At 47.8% G+C, this 13,227-nt stretch overlaps 1 protein-coding gene across 1 annotated transcript in view; it reads right to left on the bottom strand.

Annotated features, from left to right (window-relative positions):
- The window catches only part of DNAH17 (dynein axonemal heavy chain 17), a 98,635-nt gene that overhangs the window by 39,167 nt on the left and 46,241 nt on the right, over window positions 1-13,227 (bottom strand). The window contains exons 48-57 of the mRNA XM_032799176.2: window positions 12,539-12,641; window positions 12,089-12,236; window positions 9,448-9,539; window positions 8,351-8,512; window positions 6,975-7,139; window positions 6,584-6,775; window positions 4,510-4,776; window positions 2,236-2,397; window positions 1,301-1,534; window positions 552-716 (exon numbers count right to left, since the gene is read on the bottom strand). Of these exons, the coding sequence (XP_032655067.1) occupies window positions 552-716; window positions 1,301-1,534; window positions 2,236-2,397; window positions 4,510-4,776; window positions 6,584-6,775; window positions 6,975-7,139; window positions 8,351-8,512; window positions 9,448-9,539; window positions 12,089-12,236; window positions 12,539-12,641 (1,690 nt within the window). The remainder of the gene's footprint in view (window positions 1-551; window positions 717-1,300; window positions 1,535-2,235; window positions 2,398-4,509; window positions 4,777-6,583; window positions 6,776-6,974; window positions 7,140-8,350; window positions 8,513-9,447; window positions 9,540-12,088; window positions 12,237-12,538; window positions 12,642-13,227) is intronic.

Raw genomic sequence — 13,227 nt, 5'->3', positions numbered from 1 at the left:
TAGGGTAAAAAGTATCCGACGAACGTGCACGCGGCGCGCGCACACCTACTAGAATGGATATGAGCAACACATCTCGAAGAACAACAGTTACTAAGGTGAGTAACCTTGTTTTCTCACCTGGTTGGGCCCTAGGAGCCTTCCCAAAGTACAGTAATAACCAACACTTCTCGGCAGCCGCCCAGGGAAGAATGGGAGCAGCAAGAGCTGGGTGTGTAAAGGAACCCTTGCAGCCATGCCATTGCCGGGCTGCATGCATGTAGCTCACTGGGCTGGGGACCAAGCCGAGGCTTCAGGGTCTTGGCCACTAAATATTAGTTTGGAAGAAAAGTTGTTCTGTCTCTCCAGCTTTATTTCCCCTGTTGCAATATAGCAGCTGGCAGCAGGGATGAACTGAAGCTCCTTCAGAACATACACTTGGGCAGCCCCATCAGAGGAGCTTTCTCTGTTAGTCAGTAGCTGATGTCCCTAGTCACAGACCCTCTTGCGGTGGTGCCATGGCAGGAGAGAAGCTATAGCTAAATGCACTGTTGTCCTGGGAGATGTGAACATACCGTGTTAATGACCTGAACCTTCAGCTCCTCCTCATCAGCAATCACCTTCTCCTTGCTCACTTTCTGAGTTTCAACACCTACTACCTGGATCAGTTTATCTGCGTCCTCATTCTTATGCTTCAGCTCCAGCTCTTGGACAGCAAGTTTGGCTTTTAGGTCATCAACCTGTACAGAGTACAGTAGGAATAGGAACAGTCTGCCCCCAGACACAGGAAAACAGCTAGGTAATTTGCACAGGAAGGCAATGCCTGGTATCTATGGCTGTTTTTGAACTGTTTAGAGAAAAGATGGTTTTAAGTCGTAAAGGAGACAGAAAGAGGCAAGGGGAGCACCAGGACCACTGCTCAGTTATACCAAACAGATCATTCACCATTCCACATCCTCCCCGCCTTGCTGCGTCTGTTGTCTCTCATCACGTTAAGGCTGTGAACCGTCTGGGGCAGGGACAGTCATTGTGATGAGTGTGCAGCCCCTGGCAGAATGGGGCTCTCAAGGCCACCCCAATAAAGATGTCACTGCTCACCCAGTGTTTCCAATATAGAGAACAAAAGCAGTGGGACTTGCAGTAGCACACGGAATGGGGATGGATCCCAGACATGGGCTCCCTGCCCATTTGCTGTAACTGACCCTGGTCTCTGCCAAGATTAAGAGAGCTAGAACATTTCATATCTCACTAGCAGCCCCAAGCACTGACCACCAAAACCTCAGGCTCAGACTGGCTGGGTGAAAGTGTCCCTGGACACACGTACCTGGGAAGCAGTACTCTGAAGTTTCATTAAACCGTTCTCCAACCTGTCGATTTTTGCAATGAGCTCTCTTCTCTTTTTATAGAGCAGATTCTGGTAAAGTTTGATCTGTTCCAGAAAGGTTTTCGGTGTTGTATAGTTATAGCGCCTCTCAGTGGCTAGGTAGACTTTGGACATCTCATTTACCGTTTTGTGGACATAGGACATAAATTGACTGATGGAGATCTTGACTTCTGGCTGCAATAGGACCCATACATGCCATCAGTTACCCCATTACTAAATACAGGCTCGTTATAGACATTCAATGCAAACCCCTACCTTCATGTAACGTGAAAGTTACTTATTTAAATACCAACACCCAGGGTAGGCAAAATAACACCAACTTGCCCAAGGTATTGCTGCACATAAAATATCAGAATAATCAATGAAAATATGAGGGAAGTTATCAAAATTATTATTATTCAGGGCCTTAACTTTTGCATTCCTCAGATTCTGTATGTTCTGCAGATAACCTTTGGTGCATTAGCAGAGGGTCCAGCTTTTTCAACTATTGGATTTCCCTGGGTATTCTGTGTGTGTGTTTGACAGGAAACAAAGGGAAAAAGAGAGAAGAAGGTTTATCCACCATCTGTGCTTGGCAAGAAAGCTGTAGCTGTTCCTTTCCTTCATACTATGAATTCTGTGTACAAATTCACAGCCCGAGGTTTCTACAGAATCTGAACATCTTTGAATTCAGCTAAAATGATGCAGAAAAGCAGCAGTGGAGCTTTCCAAGGGTTCTCATGTTTGCAGTTGGGTCAAATACCCCTGGGCGTGAGGAGGGCAAAGCAGCCAGTGCACTGAGATTGGCTGATGGCTCAATCCTTGCCCATCAGACTGGTTCATGACACCGGCTGCTAGGGACCACAGCACTTCAGGCCAAGCAGGCAACTGCTCACCTCAATTCCCTCTGTTTCCTCCAAGAATCTGCCGCTGACGGACACCAGAGCATCTTCAGGCCATTCATGGAACCAGTCGATGGCCGTGCAGTTGACCACTCCAGGGAATTTCCTTGCACGTACCCGCAGCGTAGAACCCACAGGAGAGAAGCACAGGATGACCTGGGACCATAGCACATGTGACAAGCTGGCATCAAAACAGCAAGATGAATACAGGGGCCAGATGTCCTGCTGCACCCAGCACCTGTTCAGCACAGCTTGGGGGTCTCCTTGCCCGACCTTGCAGCCAGCTCTGTGCTGGCTTGGTGTAATGCAGCTGAAAGGCTGCTCTAACCAATGCCAGCTGTCTGTATCCCCCATGGAGCCAGGGTCACCGCAGCGCAGTGGTGCTCTAGACTGGTCCCTTCACACTCTCTACTAGAGCTGCTGTCTCCACACCAGCTGTGGACTCCTTAAAGCCAGCACACACCTCAGCTGGAGACATCTGGCCAGGGTACAATCCTTCTGTGCTGCTGGCGTGGGAGAGAACCTGGTGCACATTTACTACTTGCGTTTATCACATCACATGGGCTAAGCATAACCCAGTGCAGAGTCGCTTCCCTGTGTGCAAGGATACATGGGCCAGCTCACTGCCACACTGCTCTGGAGGCACCAGGGGGATGGAGTCTGGTTCTATCTACATTACAGTTTGAGACTGCTTCCCATCACCATAATATCTGAGCTCTCTCTCTCATCTGGTGTGTGGGAGTCCTGGTAAAGTCAGTGTGATCAGCCCTAATACCACTTCTGCAGCCCCTGGCACAGAGGCATGTTGGGTGGGGAGGGGAGGAGGTGTGGATGGGGCATACTGATCTCCAGCTATCCTCCACTGACTCATGGCTCCCCAGGCTAGGCAGAAAATCAGGGAGATTCAGCCCCTCTTTGCTGCACTGAGCGAGAACGGTGCGCAGCAGGTGACCTGGTCCCACATGTATAACAGCCACTCGCAATAGAGAGATGCAGATTTGGATGTGACAATCAAAATATGCTCCTGGGAATGGAACATGACAGCATCAGGGCAGGAACATCTAAATGGTAGGTTAATAGGCATGGAAGCATTAACTCCGACTTCACTCTTTACCACTGTGAAGAGTAGTAAACTCCAGCACCCAACCAACAAGTTATCCCCTGTAGCGGGGTGGTTACTCGCTCCTGCCCTGAGGGGTTAAAGCCAGCCCTGCAGAGGGCTGGGACTGTGGAAGGAAAGAGCTGGGTTGATTGAGGGAAGCAGCTGCAGCTGGGCCATGCCCCAATCAGAGCCCAGCTGGCCCTGTAAAGAGGCTGGGAGCTAGGCGCTCAGCAGTCTCCCTCTGCCTGTAGAGGGAGAAGGCCTGGCTGCTTAGAAGCTAGAGACAAGGTACCTAGAGTGGAACAGGGCTGGGGAAAGGCAGAGGAGCTGGGGAGCTCCAGCCTGGAAAGCCTCAGGCTGTGGCCTAGCATAAGGCCAAGAGGTCCTGGAGACTGCAGGGGGCAGCCCAGGGGTAGGCAAATGCAGCAGGTCCAAACCCCTTTGCTGATGATGAGTGGCTGATACTGCAGTCTGCCCCCATGAACAGAGACCCAGATGGAGACTGGACAGTAGCCAATACTGAGGCAAAGTGGGGATAGTGGGGTGGGGGTTCCCCTGGGAGGGGTAGCACCCTGGAGAAGAGGGACATGGGGGCCAGTAGCTAGAAGGTGGATCACCAGCCTGCAGAGGGCGATCTGGGCTGGATTGAGCTAAGTCCCAGGAGAACCAGCAGGAGATGCCGCGGGGGTGTCTGCTCGTCTACATCCCCAAACAGCCTCTCAGTCTACATGCCCAAAACCATGCCCCCAAGGTCTGTGGATTTGGGGCCATATCGTCAGAAGAATTCAGCACTCACCTGCGGGACCAGATCCTTAAAACATCAGCTCCCACTTAGGTGCTTGATACTGCTGGATACTGAATTCTTTGAAATTCCATCTCTAGATGGCCAGCTACCCGCTGGGAGCGAGCACAGTTTGTTTACACACACACAGTTCTGAGATGTGTAACTATTTAGAAGGCAAAAATTGCACACTCACGAGCGTGGAGGTATACATCTAGGGGCTGGGCTGAGGTTACTTTGAACATGGGTTTCACTAAAAGTTATCACAATATAATACAACCAGACAGATAGCAATCCCTGGGCACTGGTCCCAAAAAGATCTGGGGTTAAGACAAAGTCAGAATTGCTGGGAGCTCATGCACATTCTAAACAGACTCACTCCTACCTTTAACTGCCGCCTGACTTTGTCTATAAAGAATTTCCAGCAGTTGTCCCTTGTATCTTGCATTCCAAGAGATTTCACTTGTGGCCTCATGGCACCAATAATATTTTCCACTTCGTCATCCTGAAAGAGTCCTGGGATCTCTCCAGAGGCTAAGAGATCATTGATCAAGACCAAGAATTGCTCCTCAGCAACCTGTGAATCTGTCATTAGGAATACGGTGGGTGTATTCTTCACAGCTGCTTTGATATACTGAGAGGCCAGATCCAGCTAGTGCAAAAGACAGAAACCATTACGCTTCTGTCACCCAGAAACTTGTCTTATTAATCACGTTATAATTATTAGTTCTTCTACAGTAAGCACCTCAGTCTAGGTTAGGGTAGGAACATCTCTTCCTAGCATAAAAAGATAACAGGACTGACTGATGCAGGAGGGAATAAGGAGTCTCTTGTTCAGGGGGCAGTTGTGAGACTCAGCAGCTACAAGCCTAGAGCTGGCACAAGCGCCCTTCTTGTGATCAGGACAGTCAATCTCAATAAGTCCAGAACTGCTCTGTCCAAACAGTGTGTGGAGGCAGGCAGAGTAATTCTGGCTTTTCTTACACAGGAGGAAGGTAGATGGACATCTCTTCTGCATAACTGCTTTGAGAACTCATGGTAAAGCATGTTAATCTCCTACACTGTCACATGTGTCCAGAGAACACAGAGTTGTGAGGATTCCCATGGTCACTAGATGCCACACCTGCTGTGCACAAACACATCTGAACAACTTCTTAGAGAACTCTTGCACATGGGTTAAACATGCCTATTTCTTGTACCGCTATTGCCAAAAGTAACTTGGAAGCGTGAAATGGGTCTGACCCTACAAACTGCTCTGTGCATATGCACAGGGTCTGGGGCCCTAGTCTGCAGTGTGTGCCTACACAGGAACGAGTCACCAAAGGGTGTATGTTGGAGATAATCTACCTAAGGGATGCCCCAGTGTGAGACAGGCTGAAAGCCAAGCGCCTTCAGCCCCCAGAAAAGTGCACCAGTAGCCCAAGCTGGAGTGCTGGCCTGGCTCATTGCTCTGGCAGTATGGCTCTTCCACTGCCATTGCCACTCTTTTGTTCAATGTGAGCGTTTGGTGCTGGAGGCCGAAGCAATTACACACTAGCAGAAGCAGATCCAGTGAGGGGAGAAGGGTACGGTGACATTTCCCCTGTGGTTGCTAATACATCCCTTGTTTGTTAATCTATTTTCTACCTGGTTCTTTCCTTTATTAGTAAAGGTACAACCTCCCCTCTCTGTTTGGGCCCAATTCTTCCTTTCCTGACCCCCAAAGCCTAGTTGCCCTTCCAGCAAAGCTGGTAACTCAGCAATCGCTATTGCAGACACTGGAGTAGGAATACTGCCTGACTGCCTGCAGAGACCTGAGCAGCCCACTGTGCTGGACTGAGGTGGATGCTTTCTGGCACATGCCTCTTGTTCACTGGCATCTACAGAAAGCAACCAGTTCAAGCCGTTCATCTGAAACTGCATGAGTTAAATCCAGAAATCAGCTGAGTGGAATGAGACCAGCATTGGGACCCCACCTCTTGCCCCAGTACGCTACAATATTCCCTGTCTCATCTGCCCAGTGATCAGCTTCTCCTGCAGCCCCTCTGTCCCTTTTTCCATGTGATCCCCCACCCCGTGCACAGTCCAAGCCCTGCGAGCTCATTGCACGGCCCTTGCCCGTGTGTGTTTAAATCCCTCTTAAAGAGCCACCTCTGCTGTGCTGCTTACAGGGACCTGAGTGGATGTGTATAGAAATTGCCTATTGCTGTTCCCCTTCCCCAGTCACTTCTGTGTGTGGGTCTCTCAAGTGTAAGCGCCGCAAAGCAGGGACTCCTTCCGGAGGGTTGGAGAGTGCCTTGCCCAGAGTGGATGCCAGCATAAATCAGAGAATAGAACATGAAGCCTTTACAAGCCTATTTTTGGCCATAAGATCAATGGGAGGCGCTTGCCTAGCAGGCTTTTAGCACCATTTATCATGTCTTCTTTTCGTGAGCAGATTGGATTGCCCCAGCAAAGGGTGAAGAAAAGCCAGTGCTAACCTTGAGGTCAGGAATTCCATATCCTTTCTTCAGTGTGATCTGAAATACATCCAGAGCACTAATATAGGCTGCTAGTCGGGAAAGACTTTGCTTTCCGCTCCCTCCTACTCCCACCAATAAGGCATTCCCTCGGGGAGACTCTAATATCCGATTAATTCTGCAAATGTGAGACACGGCATCTTCAAACAGCACCTGAACAGAGCAGACAGGAGAGGCCTTTGCTAGTCTGAACCAGCATAAGAGCTTGCAATGAACTCCACTACCTCAAAATGAAAAGCATATGAAGCACAGAAAGCACAGGTGTAAAAAAGTCCCATTTCACTCCAAAAGGCTAGGAGAAATCTCTTGCCCTAGCATTTCACTCTTGCTGCCAGTTCACACTGTTACTCACCAAATTCATCACAGCATTGACCTCATTGTACGTCTCCAGGGCTTCCACTAGCAGCTTGTTCAGGTACCCGGAGTCTGACACAGGGAGGTACTTGGGCTCTCCAATGCCCTGGGCAAAGTGACAGTAAATGTTGGGCTTTGCAAACAGCAGATTCTCACCAAGTTCCTAGAGAGAAACAGATAACAGATACATTCCACAGCGACTGGCCGCCCTCTTTCCACTAGGGTGCCCCCAGCCTGTTTGCATCTCCTACCCAAGTGCTGCAGTCCTTTCACAAGCACAAGGGCTGGGTGTGGGAAAATGTAAGACCTGATCCCTCCAGCCAGGGGATAGTTTTACTCCACAGCATAAAGTTTCAGTCCATCCAAAAAATACCTTATTTCTAGGGTAGGGCCTCGACCTTGCAGCTGACGACACAGACACTGGGGTGCACCTATGCACAGAGCCCCATTGAAGTCAATGAGGCTCTGTGTGGGCACAGCGGTGTCCTTGCACACACTCAGTTGCAGGATCAGGCCCTCCACCCCAATGCTGAATGACCACATATGCTCTCACAGCCCATTATTACTTCTGCCACTAACCCTCAACTCTCCCTTTCCTCCGGACCTCTCAGTTCCACTTCTTGTCCTGGATGTCCAGCCAGAAGTTCAAACAGGAACACGGTGATACCCCAAGCTCTTCCCTCCCTCCCTTCTCCATCACTGCTGAGGATTCCTCCATCTTGATGGCTATCCAGGCTGTCACCTCCAGCTCCTTGCTGGGCCGCAATCCGCCATCTGGGCTGAGGCCATGTGCTATCATCTCGTCTTTGTCTCCCACACCCTCCAGTCCTGAACTGGACATCAACCGTGGTCAAGAAAAACAATGGCCAGGTAGTCTTCAGCAGCACCTACCAAACCTGCCATTCTGGAAATGAAAAGGACATACAATCCAGGCACAGGCCAGCAAGAACTGGAAGCCCATTTGCAAAGGTCGATTTTCATAATTCATGTGACGAGAGCTAGGTTTGGAATATACACAGTGAAATAACCTCTGGGAGAGTACAGTTCTAACTGCCATGAGAACCATTCACAGCGAGCGGTTACTAACTGGTAGCCATGCTTGCCATGAACTCTATAGCTAGCACCTTATGACATTTCTGAGACGCACTCTAATTCCCATCCTGAAAGTCAGATTATGGGTCAACTCCGGAGGCAATACGTATGAGGATAAATTACATATTGATAGTGGGTCTAAACTGGTTCTAATTTACACTCCAAGCAGCTGGAAGGTGCAATTTAAATGATTTAAACATCACCGCTGAACCCAGTTCTGTCACCATCACAGATTCAGCACCTCAAACATAAAAGCTCTTAGTATTTCAAAACATGGCTTACATCAAAGTATTTTTTACAGGTAGCTCCTAGAACTCTTCCAAAGCTTTCTTTATCTTTCTCGTCAATGAGCTTATCTCCATACACTCTCTCAGCTTCATGTAGCCAGAGCCGGACGAGGTCAATCGGAGTTTTAAGGCATTCAGCAGTGGAGAACAACAGTCCCTGCCAAACATACAAATCTGTCAGTCCTAGTTTCTTGATTGCTGCCCAGAATGGAAGAGCCAGCTCTGGAGAAAGCTAACAGCAAAAGATGGCAGGGGCATGACAAATGCAAAGTGCTCCACGTAGGAAGAAAAAAATCAGTTTCACACATACAAAATAGGAAGAGACTGTCTAGGAAGGCGTACGGCAGAAAGGGATCTAGGGGTTATAGTGGAACACAGTTAAATATGAGTCAACAGTGTGATGCTGTTGCGAAAAAATCAAACATGATTCTGGGATGCATTAACAGGTATGTTGTGAGCAAGACACGAGAAGTCATTCTTCTGCTCTACTCTGCGCTGGTTCGGCCTCAACTGGATATTGTGTCCAGTTCTGGGCACTGCGTTTCAAGAAAGACGTGGAGAAATTGGAGAGGGTCCAGAGAAGAGCAACAAGAATGATTAAAGGTCTTGAGAACAGTATGAAGGAAGGCTGAAAGAATTGGGTTTGTTTAGTTTGGAACAGAGAAGACTGAGAGGGGACATGATAGCAGCTTTCCGGTATCTAAAAGGGTGTCATAAGGAGATGGGAGAAAACGTGTTCATCTTAGGCTCTAAGGATAGAACAAGAAGCAATTGACTTAAACTACAGCAAGGGAGGTTTAGTTTGGACATTAGGAAAAAGTTCCTAACTGTCAGGGTGGTTAAACACTGGAATAAACTGCCTAGGGAGGTTGTGGAATCTCCATCTCTGGAGATATTTAATAGTAGGTTAGATAAATGTCTATCAGGGATGTTCTAGACAGTATTTGGTCCTGCCATGAGGGCAGGGGATTGGACTCGATGACCTCTCAAGGTCCCTTCCAGTCCTAGAATCTATGATACATGTGAAAGTGGTAGAGAGAGATAAGACAGACATAAATTAAAATGAAATAACTGAAATAAAATACACTGTACCTGAAATATGTTAGAGAGGTCTCGGAGGTTGAAGACATAGTGAAATTTGATGGCCGTAGGCAGAAATGATGATGTAATTTTCTGATGTAAGGCTGTTTATGGGAAAACACCCTGTATATGAGAGCAGCCGGATACCCAAAGAGTACAAATTTTAAAATATGGAATTATTTTTCTTCAAACATGGCTTGAGTTTTCTTCCTCTCTGAAGTTTATCAAATAAACCAAAATTGAAATTTTAGCTTCATCATTCTTCAGTGAAATTACCATGCAATTTCAATGCAAAGATGAGAAAAGTGGATTTTTTTCCCATGCTCAGGAGTGCTGCCAGCCTTTTTGCCGCCTTAGGCAGTGGAAGGTCCTGCCCCCGAAATGCCACCCCCGACACAGGCGGCGGAAGATCCGGCTGCCATGTTTGCCACCCCCCAAATGTTAGCGCCCTTGGCAATCGCCTAGGTCACATAATGGGTTGCGCTGGCCCTGCCCACGCTCACTCTAAACTCTAAGCAACAGAATCAATTTTGCTGAAACTTTAAAACAGAATCATCTTTTCATTGAGACCACACCTGGACCATTTCACCCCCCAAAAAATTTATTCATCAGGTTGTGAGACACAAAATAGGAAGGTGGAGAGGAAGCTGAAACTTGACCTGAATTAAAGCCACTGCAAAAACACAGAGCCTAACCACCACAAACATGGAACAACTATGAAACAAGAGGTTTCTTGAAACCAGTATACGTGTTAAAGAACTTAGACAGAATTATAATTAAACCAGATCCTTTTCATAAGAGTATTGTATCATTCATGGTATTGTCAGGGGAGCTTTACAAATGTGTGTAATACAAAGAAATACTAATGATTCACTCACAGGTTTTGTACACTGGATAGTAAGTTTATTTAAAATGGGAGTGGAGTCTGTAGTTTCACAGACCATTTACTTTACCAACTGTGTTTTACGGCTACTCATCCTGATGCTAGTAAAAATAGTGTATCGCGTACAGCAGGAGCATCAACAAGATGGCCAAGATTTCCCAAACGTGGGTCTCTACAGATAAGCACTAAATCCATATTTAAGCACCTAATAAAAGGCCTCATTTCCAAGGTGCTGAGAAACCCAAGATCCTACTGATGCACATGAAGCTGCAGGTGCTGCCAGTGGCATAGATAGTGATCTGTGTATGTAACATTAAACATCCAGCACTCAGCAAGAGAAACAGGACAATAGAGCCCCAGGTTAAAACCTGCACTTTGTAATGAGCTGGGGACACAGGGCTGGGTTTCTGGGGCAAGGTTTCAGCTCCCCAGACCATGAAGCAGCAGCCTGCGCTGGTCCCATAACCACTGTGCACAGGGAGGAATTCTGTTCCATTCTGCTCTATCCAGGTTCTTATCCCAGCCTCCTCACCATAAGAAACATAAGAATGGCCGTACCAGGTAAGACCAAAGGTCAATCTAGCCCAGTATCCTGTCTACCGACAGTGGCCAGTGCCAGGTGCCCCAGAGGGAGTGAACCTAACAGGCAATGATCAAGTGATCTCTCTCCTGCCATCCATCTCCATCCTCTGACAAACAGAGTCTAGGGACACTGTTCCTTACCCATTCTGGGTAATAGCCATTTATGGACTTAGTCACCATTAATTTATCCAGTTCTCTTTTAAACACTGTGATAGTCCTAGCCTTCACAACCTCCTCAGGTAAGGAGTTCCACAAGTTGACTGTGCGCTGTGTGAAGAACTTCCTCTTATTTGTTTTAAACCTGCCACCCATTAATTTCATTTGGTGGCCCCTAGTTCTTATATTATGGGAACAAGTAAATAATTTTTCCTTATCCACTTTCTCCACATCACTCATGATTTTATAGACTTCTGTCATATCCCCCTTAGTCTCCTCTCTTCCAAGCTGAAGAGTCCTAGCCTCTTTAATCTCTCCTCATATGGGACCCGTTCCAAGCCCCTAATCATTTGAGTTGCCCTTTTCTGAACCTTTTCTAGTGCCATAGCATCTGAGCTCTTCCTAGGGGCACGTTAAGCAACAGGACCGGCACTTGTCATGTGTAGTTAGTGGCCATGGGATACATGGAGTTGTAGATTCCTAGTCCCCCTGCAGACTGCCCCCCCCATCCCATTCATGGGAGCAAAGCAGCACTCCCTCCTGCACTGATTCTGAGCAAGCGGTGCATGGTCCCCTCTCCAATGCCTAGTGCAGCTCTCTGCTGCCCCTCTCCCGCCCCCAAGGCACTGGTGTCAAGGAGCAGCAGTACAGTGGTGCTGCAGTCCGAACACGCATTCTCTCTCTAAACATTTCATGTGGGATTTTCAGATGTGCTCAGCACTGACCTAACTCTGCTTCCTTTGAGTCACTGGTAAAATTTCCATTTTCGTGGGAACAGAGGTGGGGCGATGCCTAGTGCTTTGAGTCGCTCACCCTTCCACCCACATGGAGGCATAATCAATATGCTGTACAGTTTCAAAGTGCTGCACAGGACTTTTCAGTAGGTGGTTATTTGCCCTCTCTTTCCGACACAGTGTGCAGTTTACAAACACTGGTACAACAGGTATGATAGATACTGGTGAAAAAACGAAGATAGACATCTGCCCTATATAACGCTGCCTTTCTAAACATTCATGTGCTACTGCTGCTTACCTAGCACTCCCGCAATTAGCGGTGACAGGATCTTCTGAGTGGGGACTGGGATGTTACGGATTGCCATGTGCTGTGCAAGGATGGTGCTGTAAATGCTCACAAGTGCTTCTTGGCCAGGAAAACTCACAGCAAACACACAGAAGTGTCGCTAAAACAAAGCAATTATAACCAAACTTGTCAGGAGAGGGTGTGACTTCCATCAGCACCCCCATGTTTCCACTTGCCAGGACACACATTGCCTGGAAATGCACCCACCACAGCAAGTGAGATGGTGGGTGTCAGACACAGACACCACAAACTAGACACTCCAGCCTTCTACTAGTGTCAAAGGCCCCATACAAGGGGAGAGGAGGTAAAATCTACTGGGAGTCAAACTGCTGGTGAAGTGAGTGGCTACCACTGAGACTGAAGCTAACAAAAGCCCAACCCAATCATTTCTCCATTGCATACCTGAAGTCTGGCGTCAATCGTAAAGGATCCAGAGGTTGGATTCATGCAGGCTACATACTGACAGTTGTGAATGTCCTTTAATGTCAGCTTGTTTCTGTCATACCTAGACAGCAGGTGAAGGAGAATGATGTGTACATGTCTTTATTCTCTGAAGACTAAAGGAGCTGTCCCTCCTGTAGTATGAACCTTGCCCCAAACAACTTTCATACACACTGATCCCTCCCAGACACCTTTACAGAGAAGATCCAGGGGAGATGATCATCTGCGCACAGTTTCCTCTCTTGGCAGAGCATAATATCTACTGCACAGGAAAAGAAATTTTTTGCTGTCCAGAAAATAGTTACAACTCAGGGCAGGTCTAAGCTTAAAACACTGCAGCAGCAGAGCTGCACTGCTACAGCACTTCAGTGAAGTCACTAATAGGCCAATGGAAGAGTGTCTTCCGGCAGCATAGTTAATCCTGTCTGCAAGAGGCGGGAGCTGTGTCAGTGGGAGAAGCTCTCCCATCAACGTAGTGCTATCTACACCAGGGCTTAGGTCAATACAATGGCATGCCTTCAGGGTTGGATTTTTCACATCACTGAGCAATGGAGTTATACCGATATACATTTATAGAGTAGATCTGGCCTAAGAGTAAAAGCAGGAAAGGCCAGTGAGATGGACCCGCTGCTCCAATGCCACTGGGCACC

The sequence above is a fragment of the Chelonoidis abingdonii genome, chromosome 13 (assembly GCF_003597395.2).
Source record: "Chelonoidis abingdonii isolate Lonesome George chromosome 13, CheloAbing_2.0, whole genome shotgun sequence".
Lineage (NCBI taxonomy): Eukaryota > Metazoa > Chordata > Testudines > Testudinidae > Chelonoidis > Chelonoidis abingdonii.
Note: the sequence above shows the minus strand (reverse complement) of the source record. Positions and strands in the feature narration are given on the sequence as shown.